Here is a 26,318-nt window from a genome sequence, read left to right as displayed (position 1 = left end):
ACTTTGTACTTCATATTCACAGGTTATATTAATATAACATATTCCTCTCCATACAGCAACAGCTGGAGGCACTGAAAATGAAAACACTTTGTTTGCTGCCCAAGCTCAATCTATGTCTGGCTATATTTAAGGTATCTTTAAGGGTATTGTCGTACCCCTGATATTTCACATGTGACTTGATAAAGGCTGAAATACTCTGCAGTAAACTATGGAAATCAGCCCATTTTATCCAAACCATCTTGTTCTTTTAGCTGCTTCCTTTAGAGGTCGCCACAGCGACTCATCTGGCTCCAGCTCACTCTATCCACAGCACTCTCTCCTATCACACCAACCCAGGAAGAACATTCAAACTCCCAACAGAGCCAGGAAACTGAAACCCAACAGCCTCTCACTGTGAAGAACGCAACAGAGGTTGCAGCATTTTCTGAACCGATTTATCACATACACTTAAACTGTCATATGTGGTGAAAGTTAGCATTTTTGTGTTATACTAGAGCTATTTTTTCCATCCTGACGTGGAGTTAATTTATAACAAATCAAGAGAACAAGACGACAACACAACGACTGAAATGACTGGAGGTGAGAACACGTGTGTGTGTGTGTGTGTGTGTGTGTGTGTGTGTGTGTGTGTGTGTGTGTGTGTGTGTGTGTGTGTGTGTTTGAAGCAGAGAAAAAAAAACATTGGGTCGATTACATGTCTGTGTAAGAAGAGCAACTAAACACGAGGCTGACAGAAAGTATAGTGTGCGCATGTGCGTGTGTGTTTGTGTACGAGCCAGGTACTCACGCATGGTCTACAGGCCAGAAGTTGATCAGTGTGACAGGACTGCAAGACAAAAAAACACAGGAAGTGGATGGACAACATACAGGTATGATTGGAGCTGAAATATGGAAAGCATCAAGCAGGTGATGCAGGCGGGTAGTGTAAGGCGTGTGAGTGTATGCACAGCACTCTCACACACACTAAACAAACAACACAAACACATTTGACATATTTTGGTTGACCTTCAATAAAACAACACAAATGTCCACAGGAAAATTAACAGAAATATGGATAATAAAACACCGCTATCATGTGACATGTCAATCCTTAATATCATGCAGCTGCATTTAGTTTTTGTCCTCACGGGTTTGAAGGCATTTTTGAGGCTCAATTAGGTCATGGTTAGGCTTAGGCTCAGGGTTAGGCATAAGCAGCTAGGGTAAGCATTATGCCAATGAGATGTCCTCGCTAAGATATTAAAAGTGTGTCTCTGTGTCTCACGTTTCCATGTTGTCTCCTTCCAGGATGGTCTGGACGGGCAGGTAGCCCATCCGTGGGTGTTTGGCGAAGTAACGCTTGGTCCTGAATTTGTTCTTCAGCACCTTGGCAAAGTCCCGGACGTCCTCTCCTGATGTCGTCTGGAGAGAGAGGTAGGACACAAAGATGACATCGTTACCTCCGTAGGAAGAAGCAGACACACACACGCCGTATCAGAATCCGAACAGATTACTTATTCACATACCGGGGTGCAGTACTCGACCATGGGGTACTGCATCTTGTGCCCCTTTGCAACACGGCCAGAGAAAAAGCAGCTTTGACAGATGTCATAGTTGAAATGTTTTAGGCTCCGATATCTGGGGGGAAAGAACAGGAGAGAAAAACAAGTGTAAATGAAAGAGAGCAGAGGAGATGAAGAAGCCAGTGGGAAAAAAAGAGAAGGCAAGGGGATCAATACAAGGAGGTAATTTATAGCTCTGCTTTCTCCGAGGTGAGAGAAGTTCAAATTCTTTCAGCCCATGGCCCCAGTGACACATTTATTCTCTGCCTTTGGAAGTCTGTTTAAATTTATCACCGCTCCTGACAAAAGTCAGGGTTAGCCTCCAACAACAGCATCAGCACCGTGCTTATAGGTCTAAACCTTTGCTATGTAGAATATGTCTCTTATTTCTTACTTAGTTTCTATATCCCAAAATTAGTTACTTTACATGCACACAAGGCTAAATAAAATCTCTAGGGACACTATTTGAGATGACATTGGATCTTACAGCCATTTTTAGCTGTGAAACCTTGTTCCCAGACCTCCCACTTAGACTTTTGTCGAATGAAAAGCAACACGTGGGCAGTATAGTGTAATTTTTTCTTTTGTAATTTTTTTTTTGTAATTTTTTTGTAATTTTCTTACTGCACTTGATTATAGTCTATACTCCATAGTTATTTTCTCAAATAAGTATTTCTTCAAACTGGTCTCTTTAGCTTCCAGACATAGAGGAGCGGATGATCCTGTCCCAACTCGGAGACACGGAGCTGCCATCAAATTCAAAATGAACTAAGATTTTTCTTAAAAATTTCTCAGTTTGGACATTTTATATGTTTTCTATTTACTGTTTTGATCTGAAACTAATTTTATTCTATTTATATTTACTTTGTACAGGGCAGCCCAAGATTTACAGAATCGTGTTTGGATGAATGCAACTTGTAAGGTTTTGGGTCTTAAATGAAATGATCTGAATATTTTTAGTAGTTCAGATTTGCTGATCTGAGCAGGTTCTGGACCGGAGACTAAGAATGCCAAGACTGTGAGTCAACAGCCTTGATGTGTGTGTATGTGTATATATACACACACACACACACACACACACACACACACACACACACACACACACACGTCTATATACACACAAGTCTTTAATACTATAAGAATTCTTTGTATTGTAAAACAGATTGCAATACTGCAGCAACTGTTAAAATGCACCGACCTGAAGCCTATGATTGGACATTCCTTGCAGATGTTGCACTTGGCCTGGTGTTTGGCGGTCTCTGCAGCAGCGACACGATGAAGGACAGGTAGCCACACCATGGACTGAGGCTCCAGGCGCATCCAGTCCAGGAACATGGTGGCCTCAAGCTCAGGCTTGTTGTTGGCCTGAAATAACAACATGACAGGTTACGGCGTTACAGTTTTTTCTCAGACTTCTGGAAAAGAAAAAAAAAGTGGCTCTAATCCTCTTCCGTAAGCGTCCACAAGTTTCAAGATTTCATTTTCAAATTTTGTGTGATCCCATAACAGCTCGAGCTCATTACATTTTTATCCAACGTCAAAGGCAAGGTCACAACAAATGTAAAGAAAGAAAAGAAAATTCGAAACGACAGCAACTCAGCCATGATGTGGTCGGGGAGGGTCAGCTGACGTTGAGGCGCGTTGGTGTGCAGAGGTCGCCAACTTTCTGCAGTCAACAGCTAAAAACCTCAAACTTACATGTGACCTTCAGATTAGCTCATAACAATACATAGAGAGCTTGGAATGGGTTTTAATCCTGAGCTACAGCCGCCCATTTGCTATGGCTGTAGAGCAGGTGTAGAGCAGGAGGAGCAGCCATCTGCTAATCAGAAGGTTGGTGATTCGATCCCTGGCTCCACCAGTCTGAATGCCAAATATCCCTGGACAAGATACTACCCCAAGTTGCTCTCCCGTGCATCCATTGTAGTGTGAATGTGTGTGAATGTTATTGTGGTATTGAGCACTTAAAGCATAGTAAAAAGCGCTGTGTGAATGGGTGAATGAGGCAACCCTCACGAAACGTACAAACTGAAAGCAGCTGCGGACGGAGGGCTCAATGTTGGAGCCGCCGAAGGAGGCAACCTCGCCAAGTTGTCGGGGGATCTGAATGGAGTCGTGCAGAAGGAGCCCCAGTCGACGCTGGTCACAGAATCCCGTTGCACTGGCAACCTGCCGGAACAGGACTAGAGAGGACGAGGCAGAGAAAATACGAGAGGTCGGAAAAAAGGAGAGAAAGTCCACACAAGGATTTTCCTTTTGTATAATTTTATTTGTGAGATGAAATATAAGCAAGTACTTAATATTAGGACACAACAATGGCATAAAAACATTGCACATTGACTTACATCTGTATTTATCCTCCAAATGAGCCTTGCAGAGTGAGATGATGCCAGTTTTGAATGACAGAGATCTGATCTTTCCAGTGCGACCGCTGCCAACCAACAAAAAGAGACGGTTTAGAGCACGCTGGATCTGAATCATCCGAGAAACACTACGTGTTTAAGTGCTTGCTCAGAGTGCTGCACGTACGTGTCGTAGACGTTAAGCAGCCAGTTGAGGCACATGTCAACGCAGAGCGGGACATTGACCAAGTGGGAGTGGTTCTGCTCAAGTCGCTGGTAGAGGCTCGTGAGACAGGCGACCAGCTGAGAGATGTCCAGCAGCTGCTCGTTCTGCTTCAAACCGTGCTGGTCAAATATCTCACAAGCTGCCGGCATGCTCAACAGGTCCACTAAACACAAGACACACAGGGAGGGGCACGGTTAGTCAGTACATCTATGGGCGTCTTCCAACCTGAGTCAGCTCAGACCTCCATGTCCAACGTTTCCTGGAGACTGCGGGAATGAATTTGCCTGTCTCGAGCAACGATAAGGTGTCCCATTGTCATCTTTATCGAGTGTGTTTTTCTATCTATGGTTTTACTGCATTAGCAGTGTGTTTGGGATGACTGTCAAATGGAAAAACGAAACCGTTGCCAATCAGACGCAATCACACGGTGAGCCAAAACCTGAAGGTGGCACCAACAGCAATGTCAGTGTTCAAGTTCAGCTGTGGTGTCATTTGGCATACTTTAGCTTTTTCTCACCAAGTCGTCTAACGTGGACGTCTTGATAGCCACCGTTCCACTGAGACCCTTTCAGATGAGGGTTCAGTAAACAGTAGAGGGACCAGATGTATCTCACAGGTCTGTGCCAGGTAATTGCCAGATTTTTGAATGTCTTTCAGAGACTGTTCATCTACTGCAGACAGTTTTTTCAGGTATGCCACTTTTTTCTTTTCTACTTGTACATTTTTCCCAAAGTCTTGCACACATTGCGCACCATGCTGAGATATGTCAACATTTAGGCCAGTTGTTGCTTTCAAATCACCTTGTTGGTGCAAAAATACTATTTTGTGCATTTCTAACATTGTTATCGTTGCTACTTTTTGTCACTTCAACTAAAGAAATTGAAACAAATTGTGTTTTTGAGCAACTGACATTTTAAGCCAACAGCTCTTTGGGAATCACCCTGTTGGTGATTATACCAGTCAAACTGTTAACTTTGGCATGTTTGACAGAATTAACCAGTTGCTGCTGATGCTAGTAAAAAAGTACCTAAAAATAGTAAAGATAGATCACTGTTATTTGTCTCAACAAGTCTGTTGTGTGTGAACAATATTCGTCGACCCTTGGGTTAGGTTTGAAAAATTAATCTGTGTGTCTTCAACCTGGCTCAACAAACAACACCAAAGCAAATACAGGTGAAAAGTGCAGATGGACTAATAAAGGGGGAGAAGATACACATGCCAATTTAGAAAGAAAACTTTGTAAGATCCCAGAAAGCCTGATTACATCTCAAACCCACTTTAAAAAAATACAAGAACGTTTGGCTCCTTGGAAGCAAAAGATAAAGAAATGAGGAGTGGCTCAAACCTGCTACACAGCGCTGTACTTGGTGTGGGATGCATACAAAACAGCTAGCAGCAAGGCACGAGCTATATGTCTGTTTCTTGTTTAATAAGAGTTCACAGTGAGCCATGCTGTTTATCACAACAATGTTAAGAAATAATAAACTGGGCCAATATGACATGTTTGTTAATACAGAGACACACATGTTAATGTGCTCTCTGGGCTCCCACTCAGAGACACAGGTCTGCGAGTGTCCAGCATTCAGAGGCTGCCTGAGGACTCGTGTGAGAGAAAATCTGCTCACACAGATATTTAGAGCCCAATACTGTCAATAAGGCCTCTGCAATGTTCTGAAGACAGTTAAACTTGTCAGGTAGTGATGCACAGCAGGTGCAGCTCCATGAACACGCACAGCTGTGGATTCCAGCTGTGTTCGTGGTTCTGCAAACTTGAGCTTTTCAGTTCAATCAGCTGCATTTCGATGTCCTCTGTGTCCAGTCAGTTAAAGAGAGACAAATCCAGCTGCTCATTAAAGCTTCTGGTTTGATCAGCCTCGAGTCTACAGATGTATCCGTGTATCTCCGTGGTGCTGATGCTGCGCTGAGCGGACAGCTGCTGAAGCTCTTGAAGTGTTGGAATGTGGAAACATCAACATCGCTTGAAAAAACTGAGCTAGCAACGTCCCTCTCACCGGTAGGCTAAGTTTTAGCCAATTACAAGTTGAATGTGGTAGTTGGGGTTGTTAGCTAAGAGACGCTTTGCGATGTGCACCAGTGGTGGCCCGGCCATTTTAAAAAAAAAATCACTTTCTCAGATTAATTCACTGCGTGTGGTGACATCAGTTAACCCTTCGCATGCCTGCTGCGGCACGAGTGCCCGGGGTTGCGACCCCTGCGTTATGCTATTATAAACGTAGTAAAAGCTTTAAAAACATGCGTCACACTGACCATGAGAATGGGAGTGAGAAAGGAAACCATTCATTGTATCATTGTGGTCACTGGACTGCTTCAGTCATGTTAGTTCACTTGACCGTAATTTGCAACTATAGCCAGAAATGGCTCCAATCTTCTGTTAGGTGTGACCATGCTCTGTTAGCACATGGTGTTGACACATGATTACGCGCTGTAGGTCAGCTCGCTGTCACAAACATGCAATCTGTTTTTTTAAGCTAGCATCCCATCAATATTTATTGACATGAATACTTGTGGGTTGAAATGTACAACTGTGCTTAGGCTCTGAAGTTCGGTGAATGTATCTCGCCTTGTCAGAGGTGACAACAATACCAGCTACACTAAATCAGCTGACAAAAACAGACAAGCATAACTGGACTAACCACACAAAGGAAGACCAAGGAATTGATTGTGGACTTCAGGAAGACCAGGAAATCTTTGACCCCTGTATCAATCCAGGGGTGGATGTGGACATTGTGGAGGACTATAAATACCTTGGAGTACACTTCGACAATAAACTGGACTGGGTTAAAAACACCACAGCACTTTACAGGAAGAGCCAGGGTGGTCTCTTTTTTCTGAGGCGGCTGAGGTCCTTCAACATCTGTCGGACAATGCTCAGGAGTCTGTTGTGGCCAGTGCGATCCTCTATGCTGTTGCATGCTGGGACAGCAGGCTGAGGGTCGCAGATGCCAACAGACTAAATAAACTGATCTACAAGGCCGGTAATGTTGTGGGGATGGAGCTGGACTCCCTTAAGGTGGTGTTGGAGAGGCGGATGTTGTCCAAGATAAAGACAATGTTGGGTAACACCTCCCACCCACTCCATGACGTGCTGGCTAGCCACAGGAGCTCGTTCAGTGAGAGACTGAGATTACCCATGATGCACCACTGACCGACACAGGAAGTCATTCCTGCCTGTGGCTCCCTGTACAACTGCTCCACCTAACACACTGTGAACACTGCAATAGCTACACCCTCTTGCACACTCTCTTTTCTACTCAGTCATGTTGCTGTCAATATTCTTGATATTTATTTATAATCACCTCTGTTAATCCTTGATGTTTATTATTGAGCGATTTGTATATATTGTGCTATTTCTTAAATTTGTAAATCTGTAACAGATAGTCTGTTACTGTTACTGTTACTGCACTGGAGCAACTGTAACCCACATAATTCCCTGAGGGATTAATAAAGTATTCTGATTCTGATACACTTAAATTATAAACAGCTTGCATTCTATAGAATAAACACTCACATGGACACACAGGCCGAGTGCAGAGAGTAAAAGAGTAATAGCGCAGAGAAGGTCAAGACAAAATTCAGAGAGAGCAGAAAAAGAGGAGGTGGTGTGTGGGAGGGTATCAACACAATAACAGACTCACTTGTGTTGGGAGGAAAGGACTTAAACCCAAAGTCCCTGTGTGACACAGATGCAGGAGAAGTGTACATACAGGAAGTGTACTTACAGCAGAGAGCCTTCTGCAAGCGTCTGAGCTTCATGGCTGTGCGGTAGGCTGAGAACCGAACATTGTTCAGATCGGCTAGAGAAAGGAATACGAGGAAGAGAGCATTCGTTTTATCAGTGTTTTCACTTCAACCCATAGTGCTTCTTCAGTTCAATTCAATTCCATGTATATAACAGCCACCTCGAAGGTGCTTAGTATTGTAAGGCAGAAATCCTACAGTAATACAGAGAATCAGACGACCCCCAATGAGCAAGCATCTTTCCCCATCTTCTCCAGTATGTGGAGTCACTTGTTTTGAGATCATGTGGCACCTGTTTCAAAGACTTTAGTCAAAAAGACCAAAAACGTCCATAAGCAGGAAGTTTCTTACCCAAAGACTGGTAGAGCTCAGCCATCTTGGGATGGTCCCAGCATGTTGTCTGGGTCTGATGGCTAGAAGGGGACAGAGAGGCAACACATGAGTGAAATGCACATCAGCTATCACAAAGAAGTGTTGGTTAGGCTGACGTATCAGCCTATATTCAGAGGCTACATGTAAAGAGCAGTAAGGTTTATGCATAATACATTTTTCAGTAAGTAACAATTACACCCACAAGTTTTTGTAATCGAAGTATGGAGACACCTCGTCACAAAAAATGATGATCGCACTCGTTTGGTTTTGATGTCATGTTGTCAAAGCCACTGTGACAGAACAGGTTCACAGACAGCACTGTCCCACATAATGTATTTATTTCACTGTAAAAGCCTTTTCACTGGAAAAGTAAGGAGTGTGCTTTTTTAAGCCTGCATGGTCGCCCAATCAAAGCATGTTTTCAGGTGAAACTCATCTTCTGCTTCTTCATGTGCACCAAGCAGATGACGAAGCCTAAATAAATCTGACTGAGCCCAGTAATAAAGACATATAGCAGTGTGTATATAGTTAAATAGTGCTGTGAGTGGTACATTTACATGCAAGAAGATGGGAAATCCTTTGAGAGGAACAAAAAATAAACCTCAGTAAATGAGTTCGATTCATTTGAACAAAATTAAAAACATGAATTTATACTCCTCTCGCTATCATAATATTCAAAAAGAACACAAAACACAGCATCTTCATCTCCGCTGTATCAGGAAAGGACGACACAGCCAGAACGGAAGAACGAGCTAAATGGTTGCTGTGTCATTCTCCCATTACAGATTCTTTCCTCGTGACTGCCACTTCAAAGAGGCTCTGCTCTGTGTGCGTTTGTGTGCTGAAGATAAACAGACTGACACACATTTGTGTGACTTCAGAAAACAATGAGTGATATGTGTGGTGTGCAGAAGAAGAAGAACTACAATATGATATCTAAAGGATTTGCATGTCTTTGTTGACATCTAAAGATCACCTCTGAGTGTTTGTTTGCATGTTGCATGTCCATCACTGTATCTGCCTTCTGAAGGGTATAATAATGAACTAATTCAACGTTTATCTGAAAGTTTATGGTGAAATGAAAAACTGGCCATGTAACCTTTTCAGTGTCACAGAGCTCAATGTGATTGCCAGACACAAAGAAACAGGCCGACAAAATTCAGATAAAGACAAAAGATCATCTTTAATACCAAGTCAGGTCCAGTTTACGTGGTGCTAAATTCTGCAGGAATATTAGGAATGTGTGATCTTATCCAAAAGTTAACACAAAGCTTCCATCTCTCCATCCATGCTCATAATTACATTCATTTAACTCATTAGTTTTCATTTTTTAATCAAACTGTGATCCGTTTTTAAACTGATCATTTCAGTTTTAAATACTTTTAACGATAACCAGTACACACAACAGTCACTGACTCTGTCATGGCTCTGTGGGATGCCCGGTGGCCACACCCCCGGGCTGGGCCATCACCATCACACCTGCATCCCATTCCAGGCGCCAGGAGGACTATTTAACCCTGCGCTGACGGCTGCTCCACGCCAGTCCGTTAGTCACCCCTCAGTGGTAACTAGGCTCCCTGCAAAGCTTTCTATATATCTAAGCGTTACATGAACTGTGTTAACTCTGCCTCCGTGTGCCCAGGTTACTACGTTTTGTGTCTGCCATCTGCCCGTCCTCCTGCCTGCTCGGATCTCTAAGTGCACCATCCGCCCTCATCCCTGCCTCCTCTGATTCGCTTTCCACGGACACGCTTCCCGGATTCCGGCTCTGATCGTAAGGAGAATTGCTACAGCCCTGTTTAGTAATGTCCCTCAATCTCCCTGCTCAGCAGTAATCTTCTCCCCTCTCTCTCTTTTGTTAAAACAATAAAACCTGTACTTGCTCGCATTGAGTCTGTTTTTGGATCCCGCTTGTGTGCACGAACTGCGGTTCATGACAGAGTCGATCCCCAGCTCCTCCAACCACCCCCCCTACAGTCCTTGCACGCTTGTGCACCTTGTAGAAAACAGTTTTGTTTGATAAAGAAAGAAACAAAAGCGAAAACAGAGGAGCTGAAAAACTAGGCGAGAAGAAGAAGAGGAAAACTGCAAATTGTCCCACCAATATGTGTTAAATTAACTAAGATGTTAGCTGTTAGCACCGTCAACAGTAGTACCAGCAACAAGTAGTAACAAGTCGCTGGACACTAGTCATCAGTTAAGCTGCTGCTAGAACGAGCTGTGGAGAAATGCAGGGGGAGGGACAGCAGCCCCAACCACTCAGCGAGAAAGACAGAGGATGTAATTAACGTGGTAACAACATCGATGGAGGGAAAGATTTCATTAAGTAAAATAATTGGCTACTTTGACTACAAAATTGTTCATCAAATAAACTGAAAAATGTACATTTATGTTATATTTGTATGCATAGACTATTATTTATATAACTTAATTTGTTTCATTTACACATTTCTTTTCTTTTGCACCATTGCTTTGAGAAATTGCACAAATGTGTTTGACTGGGCCATCTGGGCCCTTCAGACCGATCATGATGGGCCAGGACTGGGAACCGATCCATTTACCAGCTAAAAGACCAACTGTGATTCAGCTCCACGTGTTCTTATCAGAATCAATATGATATGTACAAATAAGCGACTTGTGGCTGTCACACAAGAAGTAACATTTGATATAATATCTTGGGACAATTTATATTTGACATGCTAACATGACAGGCAGCTAAGTTACGTAGCACTATGTGGCAACAAGTGCAAGAACTTGTGTGAGTTCTTGGGGATCTCTGTCATAAACCTACCTGTAACTAAATCACAGCTATCGAGGGTTGGAGGTCTTATTAAAGGACATGATATTCTTCTACTGAAGTCCAAATTGCAGACTTAAGTAGAGAAGCCTGCAGTACCTGAGAGCGTGCATCACGCCATCATTGCCATTTTCCTCACAGGTTTGCACAGCAGGACTTTGTCAACTACAGCCAAACTGTCAACACATCTTCCTGTCACAACCTGAGGGACGACATTCAACGTGATCTGAGATGTGGTGCAATGTCTGTACATCTTTTCTAGAATTTCATTAACAGTCTGTCCAGCAAACCTCACGTGCATCTGACAAAACCACCTGTTATTAGGTTCACAGAGCAAACAAACTTTCACGATGGCATTTCTTCACTCCTACAACATACCAGCCAGAACACTGGGTTCATAGTTCACAACGCCTCAGAACACTAGGAGGTGCTCGCGGCAGGACAGGGAACAGAACAAAGCTGCAGAGCTAGTGTGTAGGAAAGGCTAAGGAAAAGACCGCACAAAACTCCGTCATTAGCCTTTTCCTCACAAATGCCAGGTTTGTTGTGAACAAAACGGATGAGCTGAGGCTACAGTTGGACGACAATAGACTCATTGAGGACTGTTGCGCTTTGATAATCTCAAGAGTTGTAGCTTTATCCTGCATTACCTGATGCAGTTGTGAAGCAAACGAGTCATATCCTACACCGCTTAAACTGAAACCAGAACTCTTTATATTTGCATTTATATTCATGAAAAATCAGCCAATAATACTTAGACTGCAGACAGTCGCTGCTCTCCACACTTAGAATATTTGACAGTTAAATGCAGACCCCTTGTCCTCCACTGTGGGATCACAGCTATCCTGACCACAGCAGTGATCAGGATAGCTGAGTATTTGACAAATACTAAAGCTAACTTGGTCCTTAGCTTCCTACGTATTGCCATTAGTAGCTGAATATACCCAGAAGCAGCACACATAATAGCTGGGGACTTCAGTCTTTTAGTGCGCCCAAATTCCATCAGCATTTTAACTGTTACACATGGGAAAAACACACTGGATAAAGTCTATTCCAAAGATTAAGCATATACAGGGCCATACAAACAGCTCACTTGGGCCAGTTGGACCAAGGTAAAGAAAACCGCTGCCCTCTACTTCAAAAACTGTTAAAACGTTGCCTGATGGTTCCTCCTCTCAGCTGCAAAACTGTTTTGAGGATACAGACTGGAGTATCGTTGAATCTCAGGACCTGGATGAGGACACTGCATCCGTACTCTTCTACATCAAGCATGTCACGTCAAGTCAGGCGGCTTTATTGTCATTCCAACCAAGACCATGGTGCTACATATGACATATAACAGACAATCAACACAAATTGCACAAAAAAACCCCAAAACAAAGACAGTGCAACAGCATGATACAGACACAAGACAGTGCAGACGCAACAGAAATGTGCAAAAGACCGAGTACTGTGCAAAAAAAGTCATTTGGTGTATGAAGGTGTGCGTGTATGTGTCAGTCCAAGCACTGTAACTGTGTATGCCCACCAAATATCCCGAATGACAAAAAAGGCCAGGACCTTGCTGAGAAACAAAAACACTGCTTTCAGGTGAGGTGTGCAGTACAGTCCAGGCAAACCCGGAAATGGGAATGAGACAGGGCAAGCTGGATTACAAAAATATAATTGAGGACCACCTCTGCAGCAATAACTTGAGGATGGTGCGGCCAAAATATCGCTAACTACAAACCCAGACCTGATGGTAATGCTGTGCTGGCAAAGAAGCTGAACTGCTTATTCGCCTGCAAACAAAAACAACAACAACAAAAAACCCCACACCTCCAGCCAACACCTGCTACATCTTTACAGTGGAGGAGCATGACCTGATATTAGCAGCAGTGAACCCCAGAAAAGCAGCAGGACCTGAATGTGTCACTAGTGAGGTGCTGAAGTTCTGTGTAGACCAACTCACAGGCGCCTTTACAAAAGTATTCATCCTGTTCTTAGCATTGTCCCATTCTGCTTGAAGTCCTCAAACATCCCTGAATGATATCCATCCAGTGGCTCTCGCTCCAGTCATTATGAAGTGTTTAGAAACTGTTCAGAAGTCGCATCATTCAAGGTCTTCCACCCACAGGTGACTCCCACAATTTTTGGACACAACTGTGGCCTGTCTGTTACACAAGGACGGCCGTGCCAGACTTATTTTCATTGACTTTAGCTCGACATTCAGCACACAGTCATCTCTAACAGACTGCTAACAAAACTAATCAATCTTAGCCATCTGGATTTAAGGACTTCCTCAGAGACCACCCACAGAGATTCAAAGTAAGGCCCCACCTCTCCCAACACTCCATCTCAACCTCGGCTCCCCACAGGGATGTGTGCTGAGCCCCCTACTGTGCACTCTCTACACCCATGACTGCACCCCCACCTCAGCAATTCCTTTGTGAAGTTTGTAGATGACACAGCAGTGGTCGGGCTCATCACTGGAGAGATGAGTCTGCCTACAAGAATGAGGTGGAAGACCTGGCGTCATGATCCAGCAATAACAAGCTGGTCCTCAACACCGCAAAATCGAAGGAAATAACAGTGGACTTCAGGTGAAGCACATCTGAGCCTCAGCCCATATACGTCAACGGGCATTATGTAGAGAGGGTCTTTGACTTCAAGTTCCTGGGCGATGATGCATTCTGTTAAACTAACACTGCACAGACCAAGAGGGCACAGCAGCGACTAAACTTTCTGGGGAGCCTGAAAAACTACGCCCCTGCCGAGGAGCTTCTGCTGTTCTTCTCTGCTCGGTTTAGTCCGTGCTGGTTGCAATAATAAATAATAAACAATAAATGAACATTGGTATGTACCATTCACTAATGTATCCAATCAATAATTGCTGAAGTACACATGTATGTAGATATAGATAACTAAAGTTTCCACCACAGTGTAGGAACAGTAGGAATCTTCTTATGGCTGTGTGGAAACTAGGCACTGTAATCAGTTAAAGGCTCATGGTCACAACCCAACAACAGGTTTGCTTGGGGTTGAGACACAGAGGGAGGAAAATTAATAGTACGGTGAAATAAAAAAATAAACTGCCCAAAATTTTCCCCAAACTGCACAGAGAGCAAAAATAATCAGCTATAAAATGTAGCTGTTTTAAATACAATGCACAAACATAATCCGAGAGAGTCTGTTAAATCAGCACACAACTTGAAAATTCACACACAAAGTGCACCTGCAGTTAACCTCTACCTGAGAAACATTTACAAATAATAATCCATAATTATGTTTTTTTGCTGCATTGCCTTTGTTTTCCTCTCTAGCACAGACAGGATCCACCACACACCCACTTCCAAATAATGAGTGGAAGGGTACTAGAGCTACTCAAACGTCCTCAAACCTCAAACACTGAATAAACAGGACCTCAGTCACTTCAGACACATTCATACACATGTCTGTAATAAGCACGACAGAGTCTGGAGTATGCTTTCATCCACAAATGTGCAGCATCCTTACACTGTGAATTATTACTATCATATATTATATTACGATATATATATAAATTTAAGACCAAAGGCTGGTAACTTGCAGCAGTTTATACCTGCTGCTCACCAGCAAACAAGTAGTGGAAAGTAAAAATAAAAAGTTGTTTCCAATTAAACGAATAATTCCAGCTGCCCACAACCAAGTCTCACATGAAAATATATTACAGCAGTTTTATTATGGACAGTACTTTGCTGTTCACCAGACCACAGATACTCCATCCAACTAAACTGCGTATCCAATTCAGGTTATCACAGATGTTCTTGAACGAGAACCTGAGTAGACGCCGGGCACATAAACACTAAACTATCACGGACACATATAGACATCCACGCTCACCTATGCTAAATTTAGAACCACCAATTAACTGCTGATATCCTGCTAATATAACATTGAAGTTACTTCAATTCATGGTCTGAACAAGCAGCACTATAAGATGGTTCAGTGGTCACTTTCCACCTCAGGTTGCGAACTCATTAGGCAGGAAAACGGTGTCAAAGGGGGGAACTCAGTGGTGCAATTTAAGGGTATACATGCACTGAAAGCAAAGTTGCCGTTATTAGCAAGAAGCTATCAAGCCCTTCCTGCTCCTGTGTCTTTGAACCTATCTGGTCTTTAAGTCTGACGTCATTATTCGTTTCCGGGTCCAAACTCCACTTCATTTCCCAAAGCCAAACGAACACTGCAGCATCACTGAGAGTTAAAAACTGTCTAAATTCTTTCATCTGTAATAAAATGATCAGCGTTGCTGTTTTACCAGGTGTAACAATTAAGTTTAACATCCAGGCATCCATGAAAACAGGATTTATTAAATTTAACAACGTTAGAAGTTAGCAGGAAGTTAGCTCGCTAGTTTCAATCTAAACATGATATAGCATGTTCTGACTGAGAGATTTCTGAAAAAATTCAAACGCACAGCTCTGCTATCATTTCCAACATAAATGAGGACAGAAAGCTAAACAGCAGTGACGTTTGTGGGGTTACTGAAGTTGGGCTAGCTGGTATATAATGATGTGCTACATGGTGGCTAGCTACAGTTAGCATAATATAACCACATTAGCACAGTGAAGCTGGAGGATGAACGCTAACTTTTTTCCACTTGGTAAAAGTTAACGTGAGGGTTCCCGATGGTTAGAGACAAATGCGATTGCATGGCAGGATGCTGTAAACGGACCAAACTTCAGTCAGGAGAACAACTGAGATAATCCATCCACAATACGAGGTTAATATACTGCTGCATGGGCTGGGCTGTAGTTACATTGCAAGGTTTAAAAACCGAGTGTTTTTAAGCCCATCAGTGCAGAGCAGCTGTAGTTTGCTATAGGAAAGCAGCGATGGGTATTAAAGAAGAAGGTAACATTCTGCTGTTTCCTCCTGACGCGTTTCAATACGTCTACAACATCCAAAATCTTATTACTGTGACGAATAGAATTAATTAATGGAATTAAGAACAAAACAATCAACAGTGGCTTAAGGGAACCAAACTTATCCACTTTTGGCTCTTTGTGCTCTTTCAAAGCTACTCTGTCCCTCAAGAAAAATATATCATTGCCACAGGACAAAGTACTGATAATGTATCGTTAACTGTCAAAAAAAATGACTGTACACTAAGCAGCTAATGCTAATGATTTAAACTAACAATCATATTTATACAAACTTGGAGTTCAGTCGTATTTTTGTAATACATGCTGCGATATTTAAGAACGTAATGAAAAGCTACTATCTATTTGTTCATTTAGGTAACATAAGTCTTGTCTTTCTATGTACTTGGGCTTCTTATTTAACTATATACCTAAAGCGTAATTCATTAATAAGGTATTTTATATAACTAAAAACAGGACTCTGCGATCACAGTCTACATAAATGTTTACCTTTGAGCATGGGATACCTTAAGCTGTAGGAAGGGCTGGTCAAATCTGAAACTGATTTATTCTAAGGTTCATTTTGATACTACTTGTATTAATGTGACTGCAAAAATAAGTATTTAAAAAAACACAAGGGTGTTGTCTAAAATTATTTTTTGGGGCAAATTACTTTTGCTTCTATGCTACAGCATCACTTTTGGTGGGAAATGCAGAGTTTGGTGTTTTATAACAATCTTACAATTCTAACAGAAAGCAGGGCTGTTGTAATAACATGGCTTAATGGCAGAAATTTAGCTTGTGGGGAACAAAAAACGTTCCTTAAAGATGGAAGCTGAAGCAACTCTTAAAGGACGCTAGTTTAACACCTGATGTGAGTCGGTGGGAAGAGTTATGCAAGACCGTTTAGATACATTTCTTACATGTTTCTACGTTATATTATGAATAAAATATTGGTTTCTGAGATTTGCAAATCGTTTTTATTTATGTTTTAGGGTTTTTTCTTTGCATTTATGCAGTGTACCTATCTTTTTGGTAATGGTATTGTACCTCTAATACTTAATTGAAGCATCTAAGAAGAGAGTAATTGAAGAACATGTAAAGACTGTGCTTCACCATTTTGCATGCACCCAATCTTCAGCATGTGCAAGCTGGCTGGCTTCAGTGTTGAACCAATCATCTAGACATCAGTCATTTTTTTCTAATGTGGTTGTTAAGAATATATTTCAATGAATGTCTGACGCCAACTCTTTACATCACTGTTGACAGATGAAGAGAATGGATGCATTTGATCCAACTGTTTCCCAAAACTGGGTATTTCCAGGAAATGTCAAGCATTACCTCACTCTGCATCACTTAATGTTGGAATGAAATCCAGTAATTCATCCACATACATGTGCAAAGAAATAATGCTATGAATTGCAGTAAGCAGGCAGTTGAATAACTTATTGCAGCAATGACAAGAATTTTCCATGATGTTTCTGCAAAGAGGCATGAGAGTCACTTCACACTGGCAACATCTTCCTCTGCCTATTGCTGAAAGTGAAAGCAAAAAAAGTTTTTTCTATATGTATATTTGTTGCTACTGCTCAGACAGTAGCCTTTAAAGTAAGTCCAAATGTGTGAAATCCATATTTAAAACTACTGAAAATAAGGGAAAGCTGTTTGCAAAAGAGAACCACAAAGTGCAGGGATAACCTGAAGAACACCAAAAGTTTATCCCTGAAACTTTTGGTGTTTTTCAAAAATGCTAACTTGGTTTCATTAAAAATAAATAAATAAATAATAATAATAATCAAGTCCGCCATCAGGTTCTTCCTCCCACAGTCCAAAGACATGCAGTTAGTGGGGTTTGGTTAAATGGCCCAGCCGTGAGTGGTTGTCTGTCTTTCTAGATTGGCCACCTATCCAGGGTGTAACCTGCCTCTCGCCCTAAGACAGCTGGGATAAGGATCCAGAGGAGGACGGATGGATTCAAAATTTTGCAATCTATAAAAATGATACGGCTGGCGTTACATAAACTTCAAGTCGGATAAATGATGATGGCGAGCAGACAATAACAAACAAAGTTTCTTTTTTGCCCCTTCTGTCTTTTAAGACAACACCACAGTCCACACTGGTGCACATTTACACTGCCAGTGCTAGTGGACTAAAACTGGTGCTCTGAACTGCATTTACCTGATGCCACGAGGAATCCTGTGCTGTTTATTAACTCATAGTTTAAGGTTATACCCATTTGACTGTGACGTGTTGACGTTTCAACTCATGACTAAACTGCTCAAACATTCTCACAACACTGGACTTTTGAACCTTCCGCTACACATTGAAAAACAATTATTCTATAGTCGGGTAAAACACACTGGCTTGCTTTTGTCCTTTGCCTTTCTCCTTCCTCAGAAAGTAACATAAACATTAGTTCTATTACTGTTATGTTTCCCATCTGCATGCCCTTAATGATTCCACTGGAGGGAGTGTGTGTGATAATTAGAGTGCTTAAGAACATAAAATAAAGCACAATAGTAATGTTAATGTGAAAGGTTGAATGTAGTAAAAAAATGCTCAAAGTGAAAAAAGGCTTTGAGGAAAAGTCCCTTTAATTATTGGAGCTCGTATTAACCTATCACAGACAGACTGATCAATGCATGTTGTCTGATACTTTACAATTTAGATGTCTGATCATTTAGAAATGGAGTCATACTTACCTGTTGTTTGGTACATGCCACAATACAGTGACCTAAAGAATCTGTGCTTTGTTCATATCATGTCAAACAACACTCTGTTGCAGCACAAGCTGAGACACAAGTGTCATTTTCTCCTAGAAAGAAGAGGTTATCTAGGCTTAATACAAAGTCTGCACACAGTACGCCCCAAAGCCAATTCACCATGTGTGGCTTCTCATCCATAAACGGGACTAAGTCGATGAACACAAACACACAATAGGCACACACCTGCATTCACACTGTGGCCAAAAGTCTGCATCAGCATCCTCTGCTCTCATCTAAATGAAGTTGCATAGAGATCACTAAACTAATTGGAAGCTCTTGGTTGGCTGCATAGACAACAGTGCAATGCATCGAAATCGCGGTAAAACTGCAGCAGTCAGTGTGCGAAAGAAAAAAAATCCCGCACGGATCCAAACAGGAGCAGCCTCGCTGGCAAAGGCGGTGACTACGTCTGTGCGTGTGAAGGAATGCACAGCGATCCATTAGCCTGCAGCTTTTCAAGGCTCGCTCGCTTACACACATAGGAATGAAAAAGAAAACACAGTCTTGTGAAGTTCAAACACGTACGGATAAATAAAAACAGCCCACGCCGATTCCAGCCTGGGGCTCTGAAGCTCTGTGTGTTCCTTTTTATTCCAATATGGCAGCAAGTGCCCAGAGGAAGAGCAGCCTGCAAAGGAAGGATTTAGATTTAGGAAATGCACGATTCAGCCAGCAAGAAGGGGCCGCCTGCACACCTGGGCTGGCTCCTCTGCAACGATCCAAGACCAAAACCAGACACGAAGAACGACGGTCGGTTCGGTCTTTAAGACAACATAACTGAACCGATTTCCCGTCTTTTGTTGAAAAATATCGATCGCTTTATATTGCGTATGCTCTGTCATCACAAGAGCATACACGGTGTTTTCTGCACGTCTAAATAATCCGATCATTATAGCGGGCAGTCGTTTGAGGTGCGTTTTATACGCCGGGAGAGAAGAGCACACAGTGAGGCAGCAGACCTATTTGTTCAAAACAAATCCTACATGCAACCTCTCTGCCATTTAAAAAATGCGGAGTCTATGTTTGCGCATTTTCGGCAGTAAGGATGAAATAGTGTGCAGTGTGGGGGATGTCTCTCCCTCAGCCACACAGCCAGCGTTGAACAGGTTTACTGCATTACGACCAGCACGATTACCATCATAATCAGACTACTTATCACCAGCAGAGACAGACCCCAGCCTTCAGCACTCACTTCCGAAGCTGTTCTCGCATCGCCGGCCTTTCAGAGCCTCTTCCGAGCGTGATAGAACGATCCGATTCCCGGGCAGAATAGAGGGGATGTGCCGGCCCCTTCCGCGGTCCGACCAAGCGTCCTATGCAACCGGAGGGAGACGTCCGAGATTACTGTGCGGAGCCTGTGTTTTCTCTTTGTAAGTGCTAGTTGTAGGCTGCAGAGGCTGACTGACCCAGCGAGACACAAGGATCAATGTCCCAACATACAACATGCACGACTTCCGCCTACTATTTCAAAATAAACGCTTCAAGCCAGAAAGATCCTGACATGCCAAAATACTATAGCGAGAAAATCATGGGTGATCCTCCTACTTAGTTGCAGAATTTAGTTACACATTCCATCCATCTAAAGCTGAGTCCTATAAAAATCACAGGAGTACTACTTCAGATTATTTTTAAAATAGCCTTTATTCACATTTTCACTTGATTTGACCCGAATCTTTGTGGATTCCCTTACTAATTATACAACTATCTATCCAGGGAGTTAACTAGCTCCTTGTAGAAGGCTTCATATCCCTGGTGTGTGCTCGTTTTTCTTGCTTGCTATCATAAACAGCTTCAAAGATAGACAAAGCATCCAGGTCTGAAAACTAAAGCCAACGGAGAACTTAAATGTGCATTCTTTCTAAAGGCTAGCAGGGGGTGAGCCTTTTGCTGACTAAACAACATCCTGCTGTTTTGAAATCTATGGGACAATGGCCCTCAGCTCCTTTGCTCTGTGACCTTAGCTGCTTTACTGATGGTATTATCAGACTTTATATCTAGTTTACGTTGGATACAACATTAAGTTCATTTTGTAAATTTTGGGCGTTCTAGACATCAGAAAGAAAGATTTTCGACAAGGTGCTCATTGGCTAACAATCAATCACAAGTCACTGGCCAATGAGCATTTGGTTTTTCTTTAGGATACAATTTGAAAATACCAAGAGGAAGATGGTGAAAAGGCTCAGTTTGAGGCTTTAAAGCAGGGCGTCTTTGCATGATTCATAAGCTAACATAGAAAGTGGAACGCCGTGGAAACAATGAAATGATTGTCCAGCATTTTCTGTCATATATCCTTAAAGTAAGGTGCCCAGAATATACAAACACAGGACATGCAAAGTATCACCACAATAAGTGTAAGTAGAGGTCCTGACTGCAGAAACAAGTTATATGGGAGTTATTGTTCTGTTATTGTTGGGATCCATTAATACTGTTGACAACACAGAGAGAGGGACCTTAGAAATTGTACCAAAGCTGAGGCTTACGAAGATGCACAAGCATGAAATACTCCCAAAAACTTACAGTGGACGGCTTGATGGCAACAATGATCTGCACAGGTAGAATACTGAGCAGGCTAAAAGTTGGCTTAAATAAGGGAATAATACCAAAAAGAGGAAGAACCAACAAAAACCCAAGAAAACACATAAAGCACAGACAATTATGGTAGTGGACAGTTTTCAAGGTTTTTAACAGTCAGCTGGTATAATTTGTATTCAAGTGCTATTTGATCAAAATCCTTCCTTGTTTTGAGGATTTGGTCTGTATCAGTGTCATTCACTCACTGCCAAACAAGCTCTGCAGTACATCTCCAGAAACAGTTCATTACAAATAACCTGTTTCATTTTCTGTTAGAATCAGTGTGTGCTGGGACACCGGTGTAGCTCAGTGGGTGAGCCATATGCCATATGGCCGGAGAGCAGCAGGCCCTTTGCTGCATGTCCTAACCTCTCTCTCTCCCTCCCAGCTTTCCTGTCTATATCCTCTGTCTATTTAGGCTGAACAAATAGTATAAAAAACGTGTGCGCTTTGGGAGAGCTGTGTTTGTAAAGTGCTGTTCAGAGTTCATGTATGTGCAGATATGTACACACCCTCCTCGCTCTGTATGTGATACAAAAATAAAATGAATGTTGAATTTAAAGTGAAGCTGTATGACAAGGTCTGCTACTACCCACGGTTCTGAGATTTGTCAGTGTGGAAAATATTTTTTTAGGTGATCTTGCCCAGACTTTGGTGAAGTAAAGAATATTCCCACTATAGATTCTGGCTATGTATGGAACATATACATACAATCTAATCTAAACCTAAACAACAGAAGTAATAAAAAGTTAGTCATGTTCACAGCTGTGGATGTGATGGTGGTGTGCATGGTGAAGTCTGCAACTGGACCCTTCAGATGGATCATTTTTGTTCTGTAATTGTGTCCATCTGCGTATGAATTTTGACACAGACTGTGTACAGACAGGTTTTCACCCACTGCAGATGCACCTGTGCAGTCTTTCACCTGCATGGTTCTCAATGTGGATGACACTTATATTGGTTGAATGCTAAGTTGTTGACAAGTGGGCCTAAATAGGTAAGGGAGAAACAGCAGTGTTCGCCCCGAATGGGAGAACCATGAAAAAATACCAAAGATACCAAAATATAGTATAACAAACACAGAAGTCACCTGCAGTGGGCACTTTTCTGTGACTGGCTGATGGACCAACAACAGTAAAAGTAAAACTAAGGTGTCATTCAGTGGGGATTTTCTGTTGTGAACGTCTAACCAAATACCACAACTTGAAATAAAACAAAACCAAGATGCATCCTGGGGTTGTTGTTTTTTTTTTTGTTAACAAAAACAATTATTAGACTGAATTAAGTCTTTCAGCTTTTCATCACATTTGAACTCATTCGAACTCTTAGCCAGTGCAAGGTTGATGTAACAGACAACATGGGTGTGGAACTATCATCTTATTACATAAAAAGATGACATTTACTGTTGTAATCTTATATGAGAGTGAACAGCTTTCCCCCAAAGCCCTCAGCAAGTTTACACACCCTGGCTATTCATTGCTAAATAATGGGAATATACACAGAAGTTACACAATTATGACAAATATAACAGGATTGAACTGGAAATCCTGACACTTTTATTTTGAAATTAAACTAATTTCCATCTAGTCCTGTGTGCTTCCAGAAAACTTAGCCTGGGCTGCTTGAATAGGTGGAGCTCAGGCTCCCCGCCTCTTCCACCCTTCCCCCATCCCACTGTTTCTCAAAGCAAAGGAGCCTAGACTCCATTAGAAGTTTTTCACCTCAATGATGAGAGCCAGAAATGGAGGAGGAGGGGTGCAGGATTGTAGTGGTGGTGTGTATGTGTGTATATCTGCAAATGCGTGTCAGGGTCGTTTTTTTGGGATTAGTGTTCAAGGACTGAGCCCCCAGGATGGTCCTTTTTACCCCCCTGTCTGAGTGGCCAGCACAAACACCAACCTCAATCCTATCCATCACCTAAGAGATGAAGGCCAACGACAATGAGCCCTCAATTGCTGACTTTACTAATTCTCTTTGGCTGAAGATTCCTGTTTGTTCTTAATAATTAATCTTATGCTTAAGTTCAGTAAGGAAGATCTGTCAACCACCTGTCTATTCTTTACATCACTTGTTTGTTTTTTTATCTGTCAAACTTAGGCTACGTCCACACGTACCCGGGTATTTTTGAAAACGGAGATTTTTCTATGCGTTTGCACCTTTCGTCCACACGTAAACGGCGTTTTCGGTCACTGAAAACTGAGATTTTTAAAAACTCCGGCCAGGGTGGATATTTTTGAAAACTCCATTTTTGCATTTACGTGTGGACGAGAAAAACGGAGAAAACGCAGAAAACGCAGCGTCAAAGGTGTGCGCCTTTTTTGACGTCACACTGTGCGCCACGTTATTGTTTCGGTGAAATGAATTTCTACAATACTGTTAATTGTACTCTCTGCAGTGTTTAAATGCTTACATATACACACACAGTTACTGTCCCTCCACACATACGACTCGGTTCTGCTTCTATGCGTTATTCCCATCTACTGTCAAGTGCTTACTCCTAGAGCATCACTGAATTAAGCTACGTCCACACTAATGCGTTTTGCATCGTCTTCTCTCCGTTTTGACCTCTGGTCCACACCGAGACGGCGTTTTTCCCCAAGGAAAAATGCAGCGGTTTGAAAACGCTCTCAAAAACACACACATTTCAAAACGGAGCTGTCGCAGCGTGGACACTCGAAAACGCAGACTTTCTAAAACAATGACGCATTTTAGTCATGTGATGCAGTCATGTGACCATTTAAACAAAGATAGCGGAGGGCATTATACAGCAGTTGTTTTGATTGCTCTCAATTTCGAAAGCCCTAAAAAGATTAATATCAGTCTGTAGATGCTGCAGAGAGCTGTTCTTCACATTCTTTAACTCTCACTCGCTTTTGCAACTTTGTACTTTTGTGTTACTCGCAGCAACAACTCCACCTCATTGTTCGTCCATTTAAAAAAACTCGGTGCTTTTCCTCGACATTTTGCAGCGACGTTTCAACGAGCCGGAAAGAAATGAGACATTGTGAGATGACAGTTGTTATGACGTAGAGCTAAATATATAAAAAGAATATGAACTGAATCTTCAACAGCGATAATGCTGTGATTATGAATGTTGGGTCAGTTTGACAGAGAAGGTGAAATTTTGCAAGCAGGCTCATGATGGTGTTCACTACACCTCAGGGTATTTGTGCTTATTGTTCTCCATCAAGTCTTTGAACTAGAACTTTGTGTTGGCAATCTAACCTTGGGAGTTGAATTTCTGATATACAGTGTCTTGAATTTGGAGAAATAAAAAAAAACATTGAAGAAAAACACGAAGCATACAATTGGTAGAAGTCATTACCTGATGCTTTCTTAATGCTACACCTGCAGTGTAGTTTTTCCCATTGCTGTGGAGGAATTCTGACCCACTCTTCAGAATTGTTTTTATTCAGAAAACATGGAGGCTTTTCAAGCATGAACAAACTGTTTAAGGTTATGTTTAAGGAATCTCAATCAGATGTAAGCCCATGTTTTGACTGGGTCACTTCAAAAGCTTAATTGTTTTGTTTCTTGAGCCATTCACCGGTGGTGTGTTTCAAATCCTTATGTTGCTGCATAATCCAAGCTTCAGGACACAAACTAATGGCATTGCATTCTTCTTTAGGATTTTCTGGTAGAGAGCAGATACAGCGGAACCCCGACTTACCAAATTAATTCGTTCCCGAGGGTCTTTCGTAAGTCGAAGCACCCATCGCGCGTTTTGAGTGAACGGTAGGCTATAGGCTAATTGCTAACTAGAACAACACGTCGTTCAAGTGGAACAGCGAAGTGCAAGTACGGAAGCCAAGGGGTTGTCACATGATTCGGAAGGCATTGTGGGCATTCTGGGCTCAGCCAATCAGAGCCAGCGGATTTCGTTACTCGGACATTTTGCCGTAACACGGGCTGAAATATTGCCGTTCAGTGCCTTCGTAACTTGAATTTTTCGTGAAACGGGGTATTCGTAAGTCGGGGTTCCACTGTACAATAGTTCCAATAATTATGGCCACCATGTTTGACTGTTGTTATGGTCTTTTTATATACTGCTGTGTTAGTTTTTCTGTCAGGTGTAAGGACACAAATCTTCCAGTTCAACTTTTTTTCTCATCAGTCCACAGAATGATGTCTTCGGCATCATCAAGGTGTTTTTTGCCAAATGTCAATAAGCCTTTGTGTTCTTTTCAGTCAACAGGGGTTTACAATTGTCACTCTCCTAGAATGTCAGCTGACACATCAATTTTCTTATATTAAATAAAATCACCCAGCTTAATGAACTTAGTGCCAGGTTTCATAATTCCTCATATGGCCTGATAAAATCAGAAACCAGTCTACTGGCGCTTACTATTAATAGAAATTTGACTGACATGGCGACTCGTCGATTTAACCTGAGAGAGTCTGAACGTTTGAGTGTCGAGTCTCGAGTGTTGGGAGAATAAAAAGTGCCAGCAGGAGCTCCGTGCCAGCTCCACCTCATGGACTCGCTTTGATGTTGTCACTTGAGAGAAATCTTACATCAGTTCTTGACTTTGAAGAAATTATTGACATGACTAAAAGCAGACCACACTGACGGAGGAGAAATGCAAATAAGGGCCTTTTGCCAAAAGTAATGATAGCAAGATTTAAGGATTGTTTTGTTTTATTAGTTGCTTTTCCCTTTGTGCATTGTTTTTGTGTTGTCTCCGTTGTTCTATGTGTTTGTTAAGGTCAAGGGTCTGTTACCCGTGATTTTAAATGTTGTTGTTGTTTTTAACTTTCTAGTTTTCTTTATGTAAATTTATGATTCTTGATTTTCTTTGTGTTTACATCCATGTGTTTGTCCCTTTCTGTTGTGTTCTGCTAGTTTTCTATATTACATTTTTTCCTAGTCTTCAGTCCTTTTATCTCTGTCACTGCTGTTCTCCTTCTTTATTTCCTGTTTAACTTTTGTAGTCCTCGTCCCATGTGTTTAGTTTCACTGAACCCTCCTGCCTGAGTTTCAGCTGTGTTTCCCAGGTGTTTCATCTCTGCCCCAGAAACCCTTCTTTGTAATTCCAGTCTTCTTCTTGTTCTTTGTTTGGTC

The 26,318-nt window shown here is 42.0% G+C and overlaps 1 protein-coding gene across 4 annotated transcripts in view; it reads right to left on the bottom strand.

Moving 5' to 3' along the window:
• dmd (dystrophin) overlaps positions 1-26,318 on the bottom strand; it is a 284,621-nt gene that overhangs the window by 21,862 nt on the left and 236,441 nt on the right. For all 4 annotated transcript variants that reach the window (XM_084922101.1, XM_084922102.1, XM_084922099.1 and 1 more), the window contains 9 exons: positions 8,220-8,281; positions 7,850-7,924; positions 4,071-4,272; positions 3,887-3,972; positions 3,567-3,724; positions 2,740-2,906; positions 1,506-1,617; positions 1,265-1,401; positions 788-826 (listed from right to left, as the gene is read on the bottom strand). In XM_084922101.1, the coding sequence (XP_084778227.1) occupies positions 788-826; positions 1,265-1,401; positions 1,506-1,617; positions 2,740-2,906; positions 3,567-3,724; positions 3,887-3,972; positions 4,071-4,272; positions 7,850-7,924; positions 8,220-8,281 (1,038 nt within the window). The remainder of the gene's footprint in view (positions 1-787; positions 827-1,264; positions 1,402-1,505; positions 1,618-2,739; positions 2,907-3,566; positions 3,725-3,886; positions 3,973-4,070; positions 4,273-7,849; positions 7,925-8,219; positions 8,282-26,318) is intronic.

This window comes from Perissodus microlepis, chromosome 23 (genome assembly GCF_051167445.1).
Source record: "Perissodus microlepis isolate ML-2025 ecotype Zambia chromosome 23, ASM5116744v1, whole genome shotgun sequence".
NCBI classification, from domain to species: domain Eukaryota; kingdom Metazoa; phylum Chordata; class Actinopteri; order Cichliformes; family Cichlidae; genus Perissodus; species Perissodus microlepis.
The sequence above is the reverse complement of the archived record's forward strand: the minus strand, read 5'-3'. Positions and strand labels throughout refer to the sequence as shown.